Source organism: Engraulis encrasicolus, chromosome 20 (genome assembly GCF_034702125.1).
Source record: "Engraulis encrasicolus isolate BLACKSEA-1 chromosome 20, IST_EnEncr_1.0, whole genome shotgun sequence".
Lineage (NCBI taxonomy): Eukaryota > Metazoa > Chordata > Actinopteri > Clupeiformes > Engraulidae > Engraulis > Engraulis encrasicolus.
The window spans coordinates 14,381,191-14,398,982 of NC_085876.1; the positions used below are offsets into that span (position 1 = coordinate 14,381,191).

The following is a 17,792-nucleotide window of genomic DNA, read 5'->3' on the forward strand; positions in this document are numbered from 1 at the left end:
CTTCTCTCTGGGCCCGGGACAACTGACCCCTTTGCCCCCCTCTGTCGGCTTCCCTGCACACGCGTGCGCACGCACACACACACACACACACACACACACAATATGGCACATGTAGTGATAGCATCTGCTGAGGCAATGCCAAGTTACACTGCTGGTGTCTGCATGGAGTGGTCATGCTACTGTGGCGGCATTAAAAACCTTTAAAGGGACACTGTGCAGGAAATGGCCAAAAAAGGTACTGCAACTATGCTGCTCATTGAAACTGGGCTGCCTATTGCCAAATTTGATCTTTACATGAAAGTTTACTAAGTAATAAACAAATATTTTCTAGTATGGTCCAAGTACAGTAATTCGTGCAGCTAAAAATGGCTATTTTTGGAAATTCAAAATGGCGGACCATGAAGAAGATCCCCCTTTTCATGTATGAAAAGTGCAATTTTCCCAGTCATAATTAATATTTAGAATTTGATGCTGGTGGTAAGTATTCATGAAAAAGGTAACATTAGTGAATGGGCAGCATGAATTCTGGAAATAAACATCTAAAAATCTCACACAGTGTCCCTTTAAAAAACTTCTTTCAATATGTATGTTAGCCTGTAAAAGATATTGTACACCATTGTGTTTCTGTCTCTGTCTCTTGACGGTAGCATTTGCTTTGTTACAACAGATAACAACAAAATTAAAGAAAAAGATTAGTGCACTCAAAAATAGGATCTTACAAGCAGAATTTAATAGACTCTCCTAAAATGGGCCCTGCCGTGGCCTAACGGTAGAGCACTGTGCTACGCCGGCGACCCGGATTCGATTCCGGCCTGGGTCATTTGACGATCCTTCCCTGTCTTTCTCCCTCTCCCCACTCATTTCCTGTCTCTGCTCGACTGGCCTGTCAACAATAAAGGCAAAATGCCCTTTAAAAAAAGAATCTCCTAAAAGGATGGAAATGAATATTGTTTCTCATTGTTGTGCCAGACATTTACAAATGGAAACCTGAGATGTCTCAAGAGATAAATCAAAGCCCTTCGACTTGTTTTTGCCAAAATGAAATCTGTCTTCAAAAGGAGAAAAACAGTCAACAACATTCTCCCAACAGGCCAAAATAATCACACCACAAAAGCCAACTGTAAAAAAATATTTGTATGCTAAGCCAGTGAGGTTTAGTCGTGCAGTGTAATACCCAACAGAGGACACTTGGCTCTTTGTGCACACTGATCCCCATTTCCAGAAGCCACCATTATACATTTTTCAACACTCATACAAACAGTTATGTGTCAGGGTCACAATAGTTGAATCTGACAAATATTATGACAAGACAATGCACGCAGAATAGATAATAGATTACATGAAGTCGCTTCCACAAATGCAACTCAATTAATTAATTAATGAGTGTCATGACCTTGTAGGACCCCGGTCATTGTGACTTTTGGACAACCGCATGGCACAACCATTCCATGCCCAAGTCAAACTGCCAACTTTCAAAACATACAATATTCCCCTGAAATGCATTCATCTGAACTGGACTGTGGTTCAAGGAATAAATATACAAAGTGACATCAAAATGCGATCTATTTGTATAATAGGTAGAAATCACCCTGTAGAACAATGGACTGCTTTGTTGGCCCGCGCCCCTGTTTTGCATGGGGACCAGGTTCTCACTCATAGACATGGCCTTGTTTATTTGAAGCAGATGCGAAGCACTGGGGAACAATGGCTTCTCCTCAACAGCCAGCAGTGACAGACTCCAGAGGTCACAGGCAAGGCTGGGTCCAAAGACCGCTTGGCACAGCCCGGAGAAGGGACCACGCCTCCCAACCCGAACCCTCTCCCACCCCCACCGCCACCACCCCCACCTCACGGAGCCACCTCACGGACCATGATGCTTTGCCACAAGGGGTGTGTGTGAGTGTGTGTGTGTGTGTGTGTGTGTGTGTGTGTGTGTGTGTGTGTGTGTGTGTGTGTGTGTGTGTGTGTGTGTGTGTGTGTGTGTGTGTGTGTGTGTGTGTGTGTGTGTGTGTGTGTGTGTGAGAGTGTGTGTGTGTGTGGGGTGTCTCTTCAAAGACCAACGGAGCTGAAGACGTCAGAAACTCAGAGGAGCGTTGGGGATTTTTAGGGGCTGGACTAGCTGTAGTGTGGTGTGTGTTAGTGGACTCAGGACTCCTCTCCAGGCCAGACTCAGAGTACCTCCAACCGAAGCAGCAGCAGCAGCAGCACATCCGCGTACTACCGTAGCCAAACCTAAGCAGCAGTCAGGATGGCCACGGCAAGCACCTCAGGTCTCTCAGGACTGGGCAGGAAGAAGAAGGCCCCTGGCCTCCTGGACCAGATCGGCAAGTTCTTTGGAGTGGACAAGAAGAAGAGAGCCAAGGTGAGTGCCTGCCCAAGGGTCTCTTGTACAACTGTTATGGTTGAATTGAATATGAATTCTATTCAGTCATGGCCAGATGAACAGCAAACACGGGCCCCTGTGTCTGGTCAGAGTATGGCATTTTTTTTCTCCTATTTTGGGCTTTTTAGGATGCATAAAAAAGCCCTTGACTAAATCTAACAGTTTATTGTCTTGGCTCTGGAGGAGTCCAGGCTAGGAGGTAGTGTTTCAATCATGCGCTGTAAAAGACTCATCATGCACACACTGACTCATATTTTGGTGCAGGTCTAAGACACACAGAATATGTATGCTCATATTTTAAAATGGCTGAGCACTTTTTTTTAGAACTTACTGAAAGCTCAGCAAACTTGGATAAAAGTACTCTAAAGTAGGCCTAGTCATTAATGGGTTTGTAGGACGTGCAAAGTGGAATACCATACACAAGCAACAGGCATTTCAGTTTGAGACAGTAGGCAGCTGTATCCTAATTGGCCTATGTGGTAATGCAGACATGGTAGGAACCCCATTGTCCAGCCGGCGTGAGTTCACATGCGGAGTCAAAATAGATGAGCTAACCACTTTTGAACGTCATGGCAGCCGAATGTATCCACTCAGTGTGTGTGTGTCCAGTTATGTCACTCGGTTGGATGAGGAAAGTCCTTTGAGTGACTTGGAGTGAGTGAATCAGAATGTGCAGACAGAGACATGAAGAGGACATGACCAATGACATGTCAGAGCACGGAAAGCAGACAAGAGACGTTAGGTTGGGACATGACCAATGCAGGAACACAGGCTTCAGTGGTTGGCCTCTTTGTTGAGGAGGAAGAGAACTTCTTTGGTCTTGGTTGACAGGATGCACTCTACTGTCTGTTAATGTTTGTGTTGTGCTGCCTGGCACTGTCAAGATGCCAGTTGGGCGAACTTATAAAGGCAATGTTAAGGGTATGAAATATAAATAATGACGTTTCCATATGTTTTTGATGTAATCTAGGAGTTACTTTGACAAAATAAAGCAAGCATTTGACCTGACCTTATCGACAAGCTGTTTTTGCTATTTGGAGGTAACAGTATGTCTGTTTGAAAGCAGGGCATGTTTCCTCATACATGCAGAGTATAGGCAAAGGACTGTATGGGCCACTGTGGGAGTACTATCAAGACATTAGTTCTCTGTTGAAAGGACCAGTGTGTTGTGTGCAAAAATGTTTTGGCGTGTGGGAGGAAAGCTATGCATTGCCCTGGGAGAGAGACAGCAAGGCCACCACAAGAAAACAGGAATTATCAATTGGTAACAGTCTATGAGGATGGCAGATCCTAAATTCTGTTCATTAGTTTTATTAAACTATGATAACATTCAGCTGTTGTGTAACATTGATTTTTATAATGCAGAATATTTTTTCTTGAAATCTTTTGTCATTGAGCCTATTCTTGCAAATGCATACAAAGTTAAATTGGTGTGTGAGCGAGGTTTAAAGTCATACAGTATATGGGATAAAGTCATGTTGTTTGTTTTGATTCATAGGGAAGCTTGTGGAAGCAAATATGAAACTACTTGTATGTTTGGGTGTGGCCAAACCATTGCAGCACCTTTAACATCCAAAGCAATTCTGCTGGGGTGTAAATTGAATGTGTGGACTTGGTTCATTTTGGGTTGCCAGTAAAATAAACACAGCTAATGCTGTGTGCGTCACTTGGCACACTTGGGTCAACATGGAGGTGATATCTGGCGAGGGTGTTGGTTATTTGGTTTGGTCCCAACACCAGTGTGGATGCAACAATTTGTCCAAATCTCATGACCCTAGAAGAAAAGAATCTGGTAGGAAAACTATCTGGGTGGAAACGTTTCGTAGTGATGATTGAGCCCATTTGAAAATTGCTACGGACATGTTCCCTAACTGTCCATAGCATAAATTACGCCCAGCCGTCTGGCACGCTCCATGGATGGCCGTTGGAATAGATGACCATGACGTTAAAATGAATGGGTGTAGCAGTTATACTGTGTGAGGAGCCACCGAGGAGAGGAGGAGGATGGAGAACAGAGTGCCCTCAAGGGCAAGCCATGACAAGATGGAGGGAGCCTCCTCTATAGCCGCTGGGCACTCGCCAAGCCTCTTGTCATTTGGGTTTATGTGAGGACTGGCTGATGGCACAGAGTAATGCTAGGCACATAGTGCAATGTGTGCGTTTCAAATACAATATGTACTACTTCTTCAGTTGAGTTAAATGCATCAGACATTGTTAAACAAAAACTCTTGTACTCAGTGCTGGATTTTGCTTGTTTGGGGCACAATAAACATTTTTTATTCAAATGTGTTTTTTCTACTCAGGGGCATTCCCCCTCAACTAATAGTGCAATTGTACTTAGCTGCTAGTTCATAATGTGATGCTTCACTGAGCAAAATTCAAAACAAACAGAGAAGAGAATAAAGTGCCCAGACTCTGCTTTCCCTCCCAATGCATTTTCAATGAGCAACACTTTGACCCAAATGGCTCTTCCTCAGGCACATGCTCCAGCAAGCAAGCAGACATGTGTAGCCCATGCGTGTCTCTATTTGTACATTTGTTGTTGTTTCATCACACGGGTGATTGTCCTTGACGCGTCCATTGAGCCACTGAACTGGATATGAATTTGGGTGTTGCCGATCTTATCAGAGGGGTTCTCTTAGCCCTCTTCCAGGCTGTCTACCTTGGAAAGCCAATATAATAGTACAACAGTTAAGATATTTTTTTTTTACTGTGTTCATCAATGTGCTCATTGATGTCCTATTTGGGGAGCCCAATTTGTGTTTTATAGGTGGTTGTGGTTAAACAGGAGTATATTGGAGCACTCGGCTTTTTTATCAGCCCAAGGTGTCCTTGAAGGCTGGCAATGCCCCTGGTTGCAATGCAAAGGAAACTACTGTAAATTGACATCTTGGAATTGAAACTCCAGTTGTAATTCCAGTTTTTAAGACCTTACCTACACATAGGTCATGGTCTTAAGTGATGTGCTAAACATAAGCAATTCTGAGTATGATCACAAGGAAATGGAAAAGAGGTCCCACCATTTATCACATCCATGAAAATAAAATCCGGCCATTCTGACATAACCTATATCATGTAAGTTCTCAATTTATAGCCTGGCCGCTCATAGTTAGCCAGCCTCTTTTTGTAGCCTTGTCTAAAATATCTATCAATAAATTACAGCCTTTATGTGTTCAAAGACAAATTTAAGCCTTCAAAATGTTGCCTGCACCTGTTTGTAGCCTGGACCAGACAATTATTTTTTAATGGTATCCCTGGCTATTATTTGAGGAGATGCGGTATGAATGTTACTCCTATACATTTGAAAGCCTGCATGGACATAATGAGATTCTAGAGGCAATGTGACTGCTGATCACATGGTCTCTTCTCGGGTTGGGGTGGGTGCTGAGAGCTAATCAGCAGGCCACCGTGAATGCATTCTGCAGGAATGGGAGTTGTGGCTTCCGAATAAGTCCTCTGTCTAAACAAGGACCCCACCCATGAACCCTGTTTGTGGGTTCCCACCCGAAGATGACCCCTCCCAACATGCCTGACCAGTATCTGGCCATTAGGGGGCGTCATCAGTATGTGAGTGACAAAACCATGTGCAGATGCATTACCTATTATCTTAAAGATAGGCTAGTGGGACTTTTAAATACTGTGAGATTATAAGAAAAATACCAGACTGATTTTAAAAATGTCACTATAAAATTTTTGTTCTTCGGAGCAGAATTGTTTATCACTGAGAGCCAGCGCTCTACTGTAAATAACACCAGCCAACCGGCCAAATGCTGTTAATTTTCAGTTTGCCTGGGTAGAAAAAAACAACTTACTAGCCAGTTTGACCCATTAGTAAGTGTGTGCTTGGCTATTAATATAAACATCTTCTAGCCATTTTGGCTGATGATGAAAAAAGTTAACTTAGAGTGCAGCTGAGAGCTACAAAAGGATGTGCCCATGCACTCCTCCTAACTAACAGAGTGCATTTCTAGACAATGGAGGGTGGAAAAGTTATTTCTGATGTATTTGTCATCGTGTTATGACTTCAGGAATCACTGCAGCAATTTTGGAAACATTCATTTCAGGGCAGGCTCTAAAAACTTCTTACTAAAAACTTTTTTGTAAGTTTGTAAGTTTCTATTTCAAGAGCTGCACTTGTCTTTTTCAAAAGCGGCATCACTTGAATCTATTTCATAAAGCTAATTTTGATCATAATATCCTATTGTTTTGAGCTCTCACCAAAGGATACCTCCCTCCTCACCTCTGAACATGCCTACCTGCTGCATGAACAGCAGGGGGCAGCACTAGTATTGGTGGATATTCAGCTAGGTACATCAGTCTATATGGCAAAGATGCATACAGAGATGGGTTGATCCAATAGCAAACTGTGTTAGAAAAAGCTATTGGATAACCTACTTTTGCTAAACATTAACACATTGTGAATGACAGTCCAAAGAAGATGTATAATTTCTCTAAATTGCACAGATCTTATCGTTTTAAATATCGTGATTTCAACAACTTCTTTCATTCCGGAACTACTTCAGAAATAGGCTATGTAACTGCTCCTATACATCTGACTGTGTGATTACAATGCATCACTCAAATGTTTACAGAAGGGAGCCTGACTAACAACTGATTCTGACTAAAGCTGATTCTGAAAATTGTTGTGTACCCTCTATCCAGAGATCTGAAAGTAGTTGTTTCTAACGGCTCTGAAAGTACAGTATTTTGTTTTTAAGGTATGGTTTACCATTGCTAGGGATCTGAGAGTGATGCTGTGTTGTTTTTAAGGGGTCCTTCCGTGGTCACTCATCGTCACCCCAGAGGCCTCATTCATCCCGTCGCCGTGCCGATGAGAACGTGGTGGTACACTTCTTCAGGAGCTTTGTGAGTAGGCCTATCCACTCTGTCATACAGATCACAATATAACTGCTTCAAAATCATGTAGCCTAATGGTTGGTGAATATACTACTGCACATGCAGGACATTCTGCTGTGTTAAGCCAACACTTGGGGAGTAAAAGTTAGTCATATTCTATAACTACAGTAACTACATCTATACAGTATACTACAGTACAATTATAATTCATGACTCCAAAAAAGGAAGGAAAAGGCAGAGGCACTCTGAGATTTGAGAAAAGCCCTGATGAAGGCCAATATGGCCGCAACGCGTAGGCCCATGTGTTTTTAAACAGAATTGCCATGTTAAATGAAAGGCTTTAAAAATATTTTTCTGAAATCTCAGAGTGCCTCTGCTCATTCCTTCCTTTTTTGGACTTACACTTCACCCGGTACTGATTAGCACCTGGGTAATATTGTTTGCAAAGTCTCCTGAGCGCTTCAAGCCCTTTAGTGTCTTATAATTCATAATTGTTGGGTAAGTTAGTTAGTTAACACTGGTGTACGACCGAATTCCTTGTTTCCATTGTCCTATAAGGTAATGAGACATAAACAATGGTAGGCTATAGGCCTGCTAAAAGGCTGATTATAATTAAAACAAAATTGCTGCCCCATTGGACATAAAAGACTTGAGCATTTGAGTGAAATGAAGATGACAAAATGAGATGACTCTCTCTTTCTCCCTCTCTCCCTCTCTCTCACTCTCACTCTCACTCTCTTTCTCTCTCTCTCTCTCTCTCTCTCTCTCTCTCTCTCTCTCTCTCTCTCTCTCTCTCTCTCTCTCTCTCTCTTGCCCTGCCCCCCTCCCCCACCCCCCTGCAGGTGTCCTCCTCATCCCCCCGCCCAAAGTCTAGGGTAAGTGACGTGGCGGCCTCCCACTAAATATTTGTCAGCTAAGCTATGCTGTTATAGCAATTGCATAATCAAAAAAACGTCTCACACTGTATGACGTTGCATCTGAGAGGTTATGATTCATTTTCCGTGCACCACAATTTCCTCAAAACAACACAGCCTCTGAATAAATTAATTAAATAAATGAATGTGCAAACTCCATTGCTTCCTGCCAACAAGAGCAGAATGCTGACTGCTTGTATCAATTGAATGAACAGGGCAATGAATGAAATTAGAAGCAGTAAAAGATATTCTATTTACTGTGTATTCTACTAAATACGTATATCTAAAATATACTTGATATCGATCTACTGCGATGAACTCAGGTTTCAAAGGTCATAGTATTACGGTATTACATCCCCAGAGTTTCAGGATATTATAGAATTTAATTGAGCCTAGTATTATTATATATTTGATTATATTCAGCTCCTCAATGTTGACAGAATTCATGCAGCCCCAAACCACTCCCAGTCAGTCCCACTTCCATGCTTGACTGTAAGCATGGGACACTTTTACACACACGTTATCTGGTTACCACCACACAGGCTTGACACCATCTAAAGCAAATGTGCTTATGGTGGTCTCATCAGAGACAAACAGACTAAGTATATGGATTGCTGGAACCATGTCCTGTGAACCAGTCACGACCATCGTTGTAACTGACAGAGAAGACGATGATTGTCACCATTGTAGAAACATGCATTTTTTTCTGCTTGCTTAGACTAGTGTGCACATGCTTTCTAGTCTTTCACACTCATGATACGTTTTATTTGTTTCCTTTCCCAGTGGAGAGAACTCATTGAAGGTTTGGTATGTCACCTGTGATATCAACTAAAACAAACATTATTGCGTTCACAGACTTGAGTGTGACAGGTGTCTTGTGATGATGACCACCTCCTCCATCCTCCGTGTCTCGTGCCTTAATGGTGTTGCTGTCTTCCTCCTGTTAATGACTTGCTTCCCCTCCTGTCTGGCTGGCTTCCTGTATTCCACTTCCTGTCTTGTGTGTCCCCTGTTCTACTCAACACCATGGCATATTCTTTCTCAATGCCCAGTGTCCTACCCTGGCTAGCACGTGAAACGCCAAGTGATTGGATACCTTTTGGTGAACTCCACTGAGTACCCAATCACCAGGCGTTTCATGTCCTAGCAAGGCTAGAACACTTGCCATTGAGACGGCCCCCTAATAGGCCTATGAACACTAGATGCTAACCATTGCTTTGAATTGGAACGAATGGCTACAGTCAGATGACCACTATCAATTGGTGACAAAGAACCGCAGGTGGTGACAACTTGTATGAAAAACATTGCATACCTGCCCAAGATGGCAGCGCCCATGGTTGGGCCACACCAACAGGTTAAACATGGCATCTAGAGTTCATATCTATTGCAGCCTTTGTCCTGTTCTACTCTGCACCATAGACATACTGTACTATACATGTATATGCTCAAAGCCATCAGGCATAATGTTATGCAGTTAGGATAAGACAGTGGCATGGAAAACAGCAGAACAGTGAAAGTCAAATGCATCAGCCGTGAACTGTACAATACAACCAGAACTACTGTATAGTTACCTATTAATCAGGTAGTCAGCGAATTCATAATTGTTTGATTAAGAAGAACATACTTTAACAGCTCAAACGTTACTATAATACATACTATCTTCATTCCTTTAGGTGTCTTTGGAGGAAGATTGTTTAGGAATACACAATATATCACCAGATTCTTATCTAATTTTGAAATATCATACTGCCATATTGTACACACACACAGTATACTATATGAAGCACATGGCAGATGCTCCTTTAAATGTCATTGCTATGTTTGGCCCAGTTAGAGCTATACAGTAAGACAATGTCCCCTGCATGGAACTGAAGTGCTGACGCTATGAAACAGAGAACGGTTGTCTGTCTTTTTCTTTGACACGTGACACGACGCAGAACGAGTATATGCTCGTGGATGGCTTTGACACTGCTGGACTGTTTATGCACCGCACCCGGTAAAGCACCTTCTCTCTTAGGGCTTCCTGTACTTTATATAGGCTACCCTTCCATGTTCCCACGTCCTCCTATATCTCCCTTCACCTTCATTCTTCTCTTCTCTTCTCTTCTCTTCTCTTCTCTTCTCTTCTCTTCTCTTCTCTTCTCTCTTCCCTTCTTCCCCTCTCTTTTTCTCTTCTCTTCTTTTCTTTTCTTTTCTCTTCTCTTCTCTTCTCTTCTCTTATCCTCTCTTCTCTTCTCTTCTCCTCTCCTCTCCTCTCTTCTCTTCTCTTTCCTTTCACCCTTCCCTTCCCCCCTTCCCTTCCCTTCCCTTCCCTTCCCTTCCCTTCCCTTCCCTTCCCTTCCCCCAATCCTCCTCTTCTTCCTCCTCCTCCCCAACAACCTCCTCTCCTCCTTGGTCGGTTGTCTGTGTTGTGGGGCTTCATTTTAACAGTTATACCACACCCACTGCAGATAAGACAAAACACTGGTTATGTACGTATACTGCTGAACAAAGACAAAGTGCAGTAACTATATAAAACAAGGGAGATATGCACTAGACACTTCTAAATTAACAATCCGGTGCAACCAGAGCAGGACTAAATTATATGTTCAAAGGAAAAAGAATCTGGTGCAGCACGGATGTCTATTTTCTGTAATTTATTTCTGATGAAGACTCGAAACGTTAGACTTACTGCCCTGAAAAAATAAATTACAGAAAATAGACATCCGTGTGGCACCAGATTCTTTTCCCTTTGCAGTAACTATATATTTTGGCAAAATTTAGTTTAGACTGAAAATAGTCTCCATAACACCTCTTCTATCTTATGACAAAGCCTCATGGTCCAAATGAGAAAAAAAACAAACAAGTCCATGTCAAGCTCATGACAGCATAGAAACCTTTGAATCATTTGCTGCCGGTGTGGTTGTGTTAATACTGTTAAAGTGGAGTTCATTCATGTTGACTGATTCACCAATGTGTCTCTGTCCCTAAACTATGATTGTCTTTTTTCGTGCCTTCAACAGACCCATCCTGACAACAACTATACAAACCTGTCCTGTTTTACCTGCATGCACTAATGGTCCTGTTTGGCGGCCAGGTCTTTCTCTCTTACCTCTCTTTTCACGCGAATGCGATGGATGTATATCCTGTCATTCATTTTGTCAAATAGACACACAGTTTCAAGAATGGTGGGAAGACTGTGGAAGAAGACTGATATTGTCTTGGAATAATATAGTCATAATCAATGTAAAGGTTTTGTTTGGGTTAGAGTTTATGCTGTATACATTGAACAAACCTATGAACACATCCTCACACACATCCTCACACACACACACACACACACACACACACACACACACACACACACACACACACACACACACACACACACACACACACACACACACACACACACACACACACACACACACACACACACACACACACACACACACACACACACACACACACACACACACACACACACACACACACCCTTGAGGGTTCTGATGAGGGGGTATCTCTTCAGGGGGTCGCTAAATCCACACCGGCGGCTGCGCAGAGTCTCCGATCGCCCCGCAGAAGAAGACGCGACCAGACCAACACACTCTCCAGAATCTTCAACCTGGTGAGACTCCTTCGTGCTACAGCAGGGATGTCAAACTCATGCCCGGGCCGGGCGAGGGACCAAATCTGGCGCACAACATATTATTTGGCCCCAGAGATCATTTCAGATGTCTGTTATAGGTGGTCCACATAGGCCTACTCCATTATAACATACAATATATTGTAACATGACTTGAACACAAAGTTTGGTGTCTCAGAGGCAAACAGTAAGACATTGCAGGCAGTTAAGCGTGCCATGCTGCCTTAGGTTTATAAGTTAACCTACCTTGAGAAAGGCTCAGGGCAACTTACCTTTTTACCTTGGTGCAAAGGGAGATGCAATTTTTTACAGTGATATGAGTGGGCACAGGACTGTGTAATATCGCACCCGCATATTCAACAGAATATGCACAGGAATATTTACCCACCATATGATGGGAGTGAGAGCTTGGGAAATTTCCCTCTATTAAGTGTGTGTTTGCACAATTTTAGCCCATTTTTCCAAGTTTGGCCCACAACGTTGTCCCAGATTTGGATTTAGGCCCCGTGTGAATTTGAGTTTGACACCCCTGTGCTAAGGTGCCTGCCCTGTGGGCCTTTGGTTAGTCGCTGCAATACTTGGATCATGACTGTGAACAGAGGTATTGCAAAGGGAGATGTAATGTCAAGCTCTTGCATCTTATTCTTGACGATATGTCTCTCTTGTAGGCTATGTATCTTTTTTGTGTTTTTATATTCGATGCGGCATGTGACAATTTCCCCCTTTGGGGACATTAAAGTTTATGTCTCTAAAGAGATAGGGAGCTATATACAACTAGCTTATATCCAGATAGCCTACCTGTAAATCCCCTGTTTTGTTATTCAAACATTGAATTCAAATCTACCACTTTTCATTAACATATTCTGTCGTGCTACTCATACCTAGTATGTTACAAAGTGTAATAGCCTACTCCAGATATGTACAGTAGGTAGATATATAGTACATAACAATTGACATAAAATATCTGTTTATTATCTTCACGTTATGCATTTTTCCCCTTTAAGCACCTCAGTCATGGGTGTTTACCTAACCGTTTTCTAAATTTACAGGTGTTACAATATCTCTATGGATGTAAGACATCCGTAACAATCATTTTCTCCAAAATGTGAAACGCGGAGTTAACATTCTCAATCCGGCACATTTATCTCAGCAAACCAAGACACAATTTGCCATATCGTGAAAAACTAAACCGCCTTCATCACTGACAATCTGACAATCCATACACACAAATGAAATATTACACTCCTTTCTTTTCCCCCTTTGTCTCCCCAATGTCTTTTATGCTCACTCTAACTACGCCCTGGAATCCAAGCGAGACAAGAAACTGCTGACTTGAGACATACCTCAGTGCTTATTTGATTAGCTTAAAGCGGCACTAAGCAACTTTTGGTTGGTTTGCTTTACGAGGCGCCACAGCGGTGACTGAGAGCGTGCTCATTCACCGTGTAATGTGTCATTGAACCGTTGACTTATGGGGACGATTTGTCGTTACCCTCAAAAATGTTGTGCAGTGCTGTCTTTGAATGATCCAAAGGCACCATTACACCCTCCCCCTGGACTTTCCTGGTACAAAAAAACCCAGCACAGGCATTTTTAGCCAAGACAAGCTCCCCCATACTAAAACTACTGTATGATGGGCTCAGCCCACAGTATATAACGAAAAGCATCGGCCCCTGAGAACTGCCGGTCCACCGGGAAAATGCCCTGTATACCACATTACACCAGTCTAGTCCTACCATCTCCCATTCCCACCATCCCTATGAGTAAACCTAAATGCTGTCACCTGTCTGCAGAGACTCTGAAAAACAATCCAAACACACCACCACCACATTCTTCCCGTACCGTGCACCCCCCCACACTCCCTACTTGACTAAACCCACACGTGTGCTGTTACCTGCAGGAGAGCCGATCCCGCTCGCCTCCCAAACGCTGGAGCACCATCTTCTGAGCCCACAGCAGACAATAGGGAACTGGAGGAAGGGCAGAGCGAGCACAGAGGAGGCCATGCTGATGGAGATAACCAGGTGGAAGAGGAGAGGGAGAAGGAGCAGAAGAAGAAGAAGACGAACAAAGACGGCTGTTTGACCGATGCCAGTTTTGAAGAGATTAACCGACTAACTCACTCCGCCTCCACCACTGCATGTTTTTCTAAAGGGACACAATCTAAGCAGTCAATAATAACAGAGTGAAAAATAGGAAAAGCTGTTTTTGTCCATGCTTAGAGGTAAATACATGGTACACTAGTGCTAGCCCACCTACATTCATTCTTTCATAAGCCACAACGTACTGTATTTATTTTGACATATAGGGCCTAGATGTTTGCTGTGTTCTTTAGGTGAAGTTTGAAGTGTTGGAAAAGAAAAAGAAAAAGAAGAAGAAAAAATATGTCCCAAATATCTTTCAAGTTTAGAAGTTTCAGTCTCTGTGGATGTCCATAACTACATGCATCATGTATTTATTACAATATATTCTATTCATCCCTCAGCTAACTTTGGTACAAAATATCACCACCAAGAACCACCAGATGCCATTGTGAGAAACTAAAAAATGATTTCCTTTATAAAAAATATTTCCAAACTTAATATTATGAAGTGACCAGCCAGTATGCATAAATATGCTTCAATTTACAGTATCTTGTCTCAGTCTCAATCTGGAAAATCTTGACATTTTTGTGAGTGTCTCTGTGTATATGTGTGTACGCGTGTGAATGTTGTCTCCAAAGACCTATTCTGTTATGGCCTTGTGTGGGCTCTTTAAAGAAAATGAGCGCAGCAGTTATATTCTTTAAAATGTTCGTTTTTTTGTTTTGTTTTTTTACAGCTATGCCGTACTGTTTGTTTAATACCCTGAAATATATCATATCCGATTTAACTGTAATTTATAGAGTGTTATAACAAAATAACACTGCATGAACATTGACCTTTCACTGATGTGCTGATACAAAAAGGCCTGCACGGTGCACTAAATGAAAACTGTACACTTTTCACTGTTCAGACTACTCTGCAGGGAATTCAACCAAAGCATCAAACCATCATCATGCACAATGACATGGTTAAATGCTTTAGCCGAATTCCCATTTTTTGTTATAACTAGTTTAAATATCTTTATACGTATCTGTATCCGTTCATTATAGGTTGTGGAGTTGTTTTGATTAACTAGTACTATTTTATCAATTTGAAAGCATAAACAAGTGGTTTAATGGTGGTAACCAAAATAAGCATGAGGGTAAAGTAAGTGAATACTGTTGAGAGAGTTAGTGAGAGAAAGAGAGAAATGTGTTTTAATTGAGAAAATGACAGCATGCAGCTCTGATGCAGTTTTATATTTGTCCTTGCATGTACCATTATTTCGTCCTGTGGTTGTTGTTTGGTTTTTAATCTCCATGTATTGCCATATGTGATCCTTCTCAATTAGTTAATTAGTTTTTTATATAAAAATCTAAATTGTTATATAAATATATGTATGTAAGTGTCAAATCTGTTTTAAACATGGTGCTAGCGATGCAGCGTACAAAAATGCAAACATAGATATATAGCATTGACTGTATTATCCCTTTGTACATGTCATAGTGTCACAACTTCAACCAGTCACCTAATGTGCTGCTTAACTTGAAATAAAGATTTGGAACATGCCCTCATCCATTGTATTGTGTAACACTAGTCAAAGATGTGAATGTGTTTCAAAAGAAAATTATTGTGAAAGAAAGTGATGATGTCTTTAAAGATTATCCTTTATCCAGGCCAGGTTATCATTTATCCAGGTCATTAGAGTCTACAGTTTAGCTATCAATTGGTGATGTGGAACAACGTTGGATGGATTGCTTGGATGACATATGCTGTATTTGGTGCTCTGCACTGTATGTCAACACAGCATCCATGTACAGTAAGTAGCAGCCCTTAACCAACAGGAGGCAGCACTGAGTAGGCTACACTGATCGCTGGACTTTTGTGCAGGCAGTTATGTAAGCAGATCTATTTCCACTCAAAGAGAAAAGCTGTTGTAACTAACCCATAATGTAGTTGTGCAAGGTATAGCTCAGCTTAGCAAGCAGGCCAGGAGGATCTGATGATTGATGATGAAGATGGCATAATGGTACAAGATGTGTTCAAGTTGACCGCTTGGACTGAAACTCTGTATAGTGGATCAGCATGTGGCAACCTGAATGAAAGACAAGTTCTAACAGTGAAGGTTGGCAATGACAATTGAAGTGGAACATTAACATTAAACATTAAAACTGTATCTCCATTCAACATCTTGTGTAAAGATTTTGAAAGTTTAAAAAAAAAAAAAAAACACACAATATTGACAGCTTACTGTATAGTCTTGCAGTAAAACTTGAGGTCTATTATGACATGAGATCTGAGAGGATGAGGTTTGAGCTTCTGCGCCCTGATTTTATTCACAATGATGAAAAAATACTTTGAGCCCAAACCAATAATAGTAATATTCAGCATATCAGCAAAAAAGTGAATGAATGAATGAATGAATGAATGAATGAATGAATGAATGAATGAATGAATGAATGAATGAATGAATGAATGAATGAACGAATGAATGAACGAGCAAATGAATGAATGAATGGTGCTACCATAAATGTAACAGTTTGAAATGAAAAGTGGCAGTGAATATTCAGGCCACAAGTACATAGGTTTGTAGAAATACCCAGTAGGTTATCATAGCCTGTTCACGTCACACCTTAAAAAACAGTCAAAAGACAGAGCTCCACGCCACCACAGACAAGGATGACGACAACCGACCAAACCACCAAAACAGTGGTCTTCTTTCTGTCTCCCGTCAATGCAAATCAATTAGGGACCATTTAGCCGGCGCTGCAAACATGCTTTTCTCCTCTTCTCGGGCGCCTAATGAAGTTTGCATCCTGTTCCCCAGTGCTAATCACGGCCACTGAGGAGCTGCTGCAAGATGAAAGACCGGCTCTGGCTCCCGATTTGATGGATGATATGGGCACCAGGGAAATATAATTTCTGAACCCCTTAATTGACAAAAGGAGGGCTGTGTTCAGATCAGCGTGTGGTCTGTGATCACTAGCTAGGAAGACGTTGTCTGTCAGATGCAGATGAGGGCCCAGAGGTGGACTTTCCATTAGGCAAACCTTGGCAATTGCCTAGGGCCCTGACCAAATTTGTCCACGAAAGGGGCCCCAACTGTTACACCAGTCATGGTAAACACAAAAAAATAGGCTTGATCTTAATTTGACACTTATGTAAAGAAATTGAAGAAATATATGAGACAGCACACTAAAATACCACAGAAACACAGAATTCGATGTCTATATAATGATTTTTTTGGGCCCCCATGTCTATATTTTTCGCCTAGGGCCCCAAGCTGGCTAGATCCGCCCCTGTGAGGGCCTTTATATATTTTGTACCTGAGGCATTTTTCATTATATTAACCACTCACCACTACTACACCATAACGTATTTGGTTAATTTAGAGGCTGTGTAGGCCTTATCGTTATGAAATAAATTGTAATATCATAGGACACACTGCTTACTGGAAGAGCCTGGGTTTGTGTTGGCTTTTTTCTGCCTGATTTCTCAATGGCATACACTACAGCATATGAGTATGCTTTGTATATGGTGTGTGTGTGTGTGTGTGTGTGTGTGTGTGTGTGTGTGTGTGTGTGTGTGTGTGTGTGTGTGTGTGTGTGTGTGTGTGTGTGTGTGTGTGTGTGTGAGTGTTTGATTTTATTTTGTTAATTGACACTGCACAAGGGCGCTGTTCCACCAGTGGTGCGTAGTAATAATCGCTGAAACAAACATTACTACCACAGTACACCACTATGATATTACACACATCCATTAGTAACACATTACAACTCAGTCATTGACATTCTGGTAACAGAGCTAATTTATAACAGGACCTTGTCTTACAAGGGTAAAATAAAACATATGTACCTTGTGCATGAATCTTAATTACACTGTGGTCCTTCTCTTTGGTGTGTGTGTGTGTGTGTGTGTGTGTGTGTGTGTGTGTGTGTGTGTGTGTGTGT

The 17,792-nt window shown here is 41.9% G+C and overlaps 1 protein-coding gene across 2 annotated transcripts; it reads left to right on the forward strand.

Moving 5' to 3' along the window:
• Positions 1–2,076: 2,076 nt before the first annotated feature.
• Positions 2,077–15,410, forward strand: LOC134436324 (myelin basic protein-like). 2 transcript variants are annotated; one of them, XM_063185480.1, is made up of 6 exons: positions 2,077–2,362; positions 7,154–7,249; positions 8,083–8,115; positions 8,938–8,961; positions 11,663–11,761; positions 13,680–15,410. In XM_063185480.1, the coding sequence occupies exons 1-6, from the start codon at positions 2,249–2,251 to the stop codon at positions 13,725–13,727; spliced, it is 414 nt and encodes a 137-aa protein (XP_063041550.1). In that variant the 5' UTR covers positions 2,077–2,248; the 3' UTR covers positions 13,728–15,410. The 2 variants fall into 2 exon arrangements, with proteins under 2 accessions (XP_063041550.1, XP_063041551.1); XM_063185481.1 differs by lacking the exon at positions 8,938–8,961.
• The last annotated feature ends 2,382 nt before the right edge of the window (positions 15,411–17,792 follow it).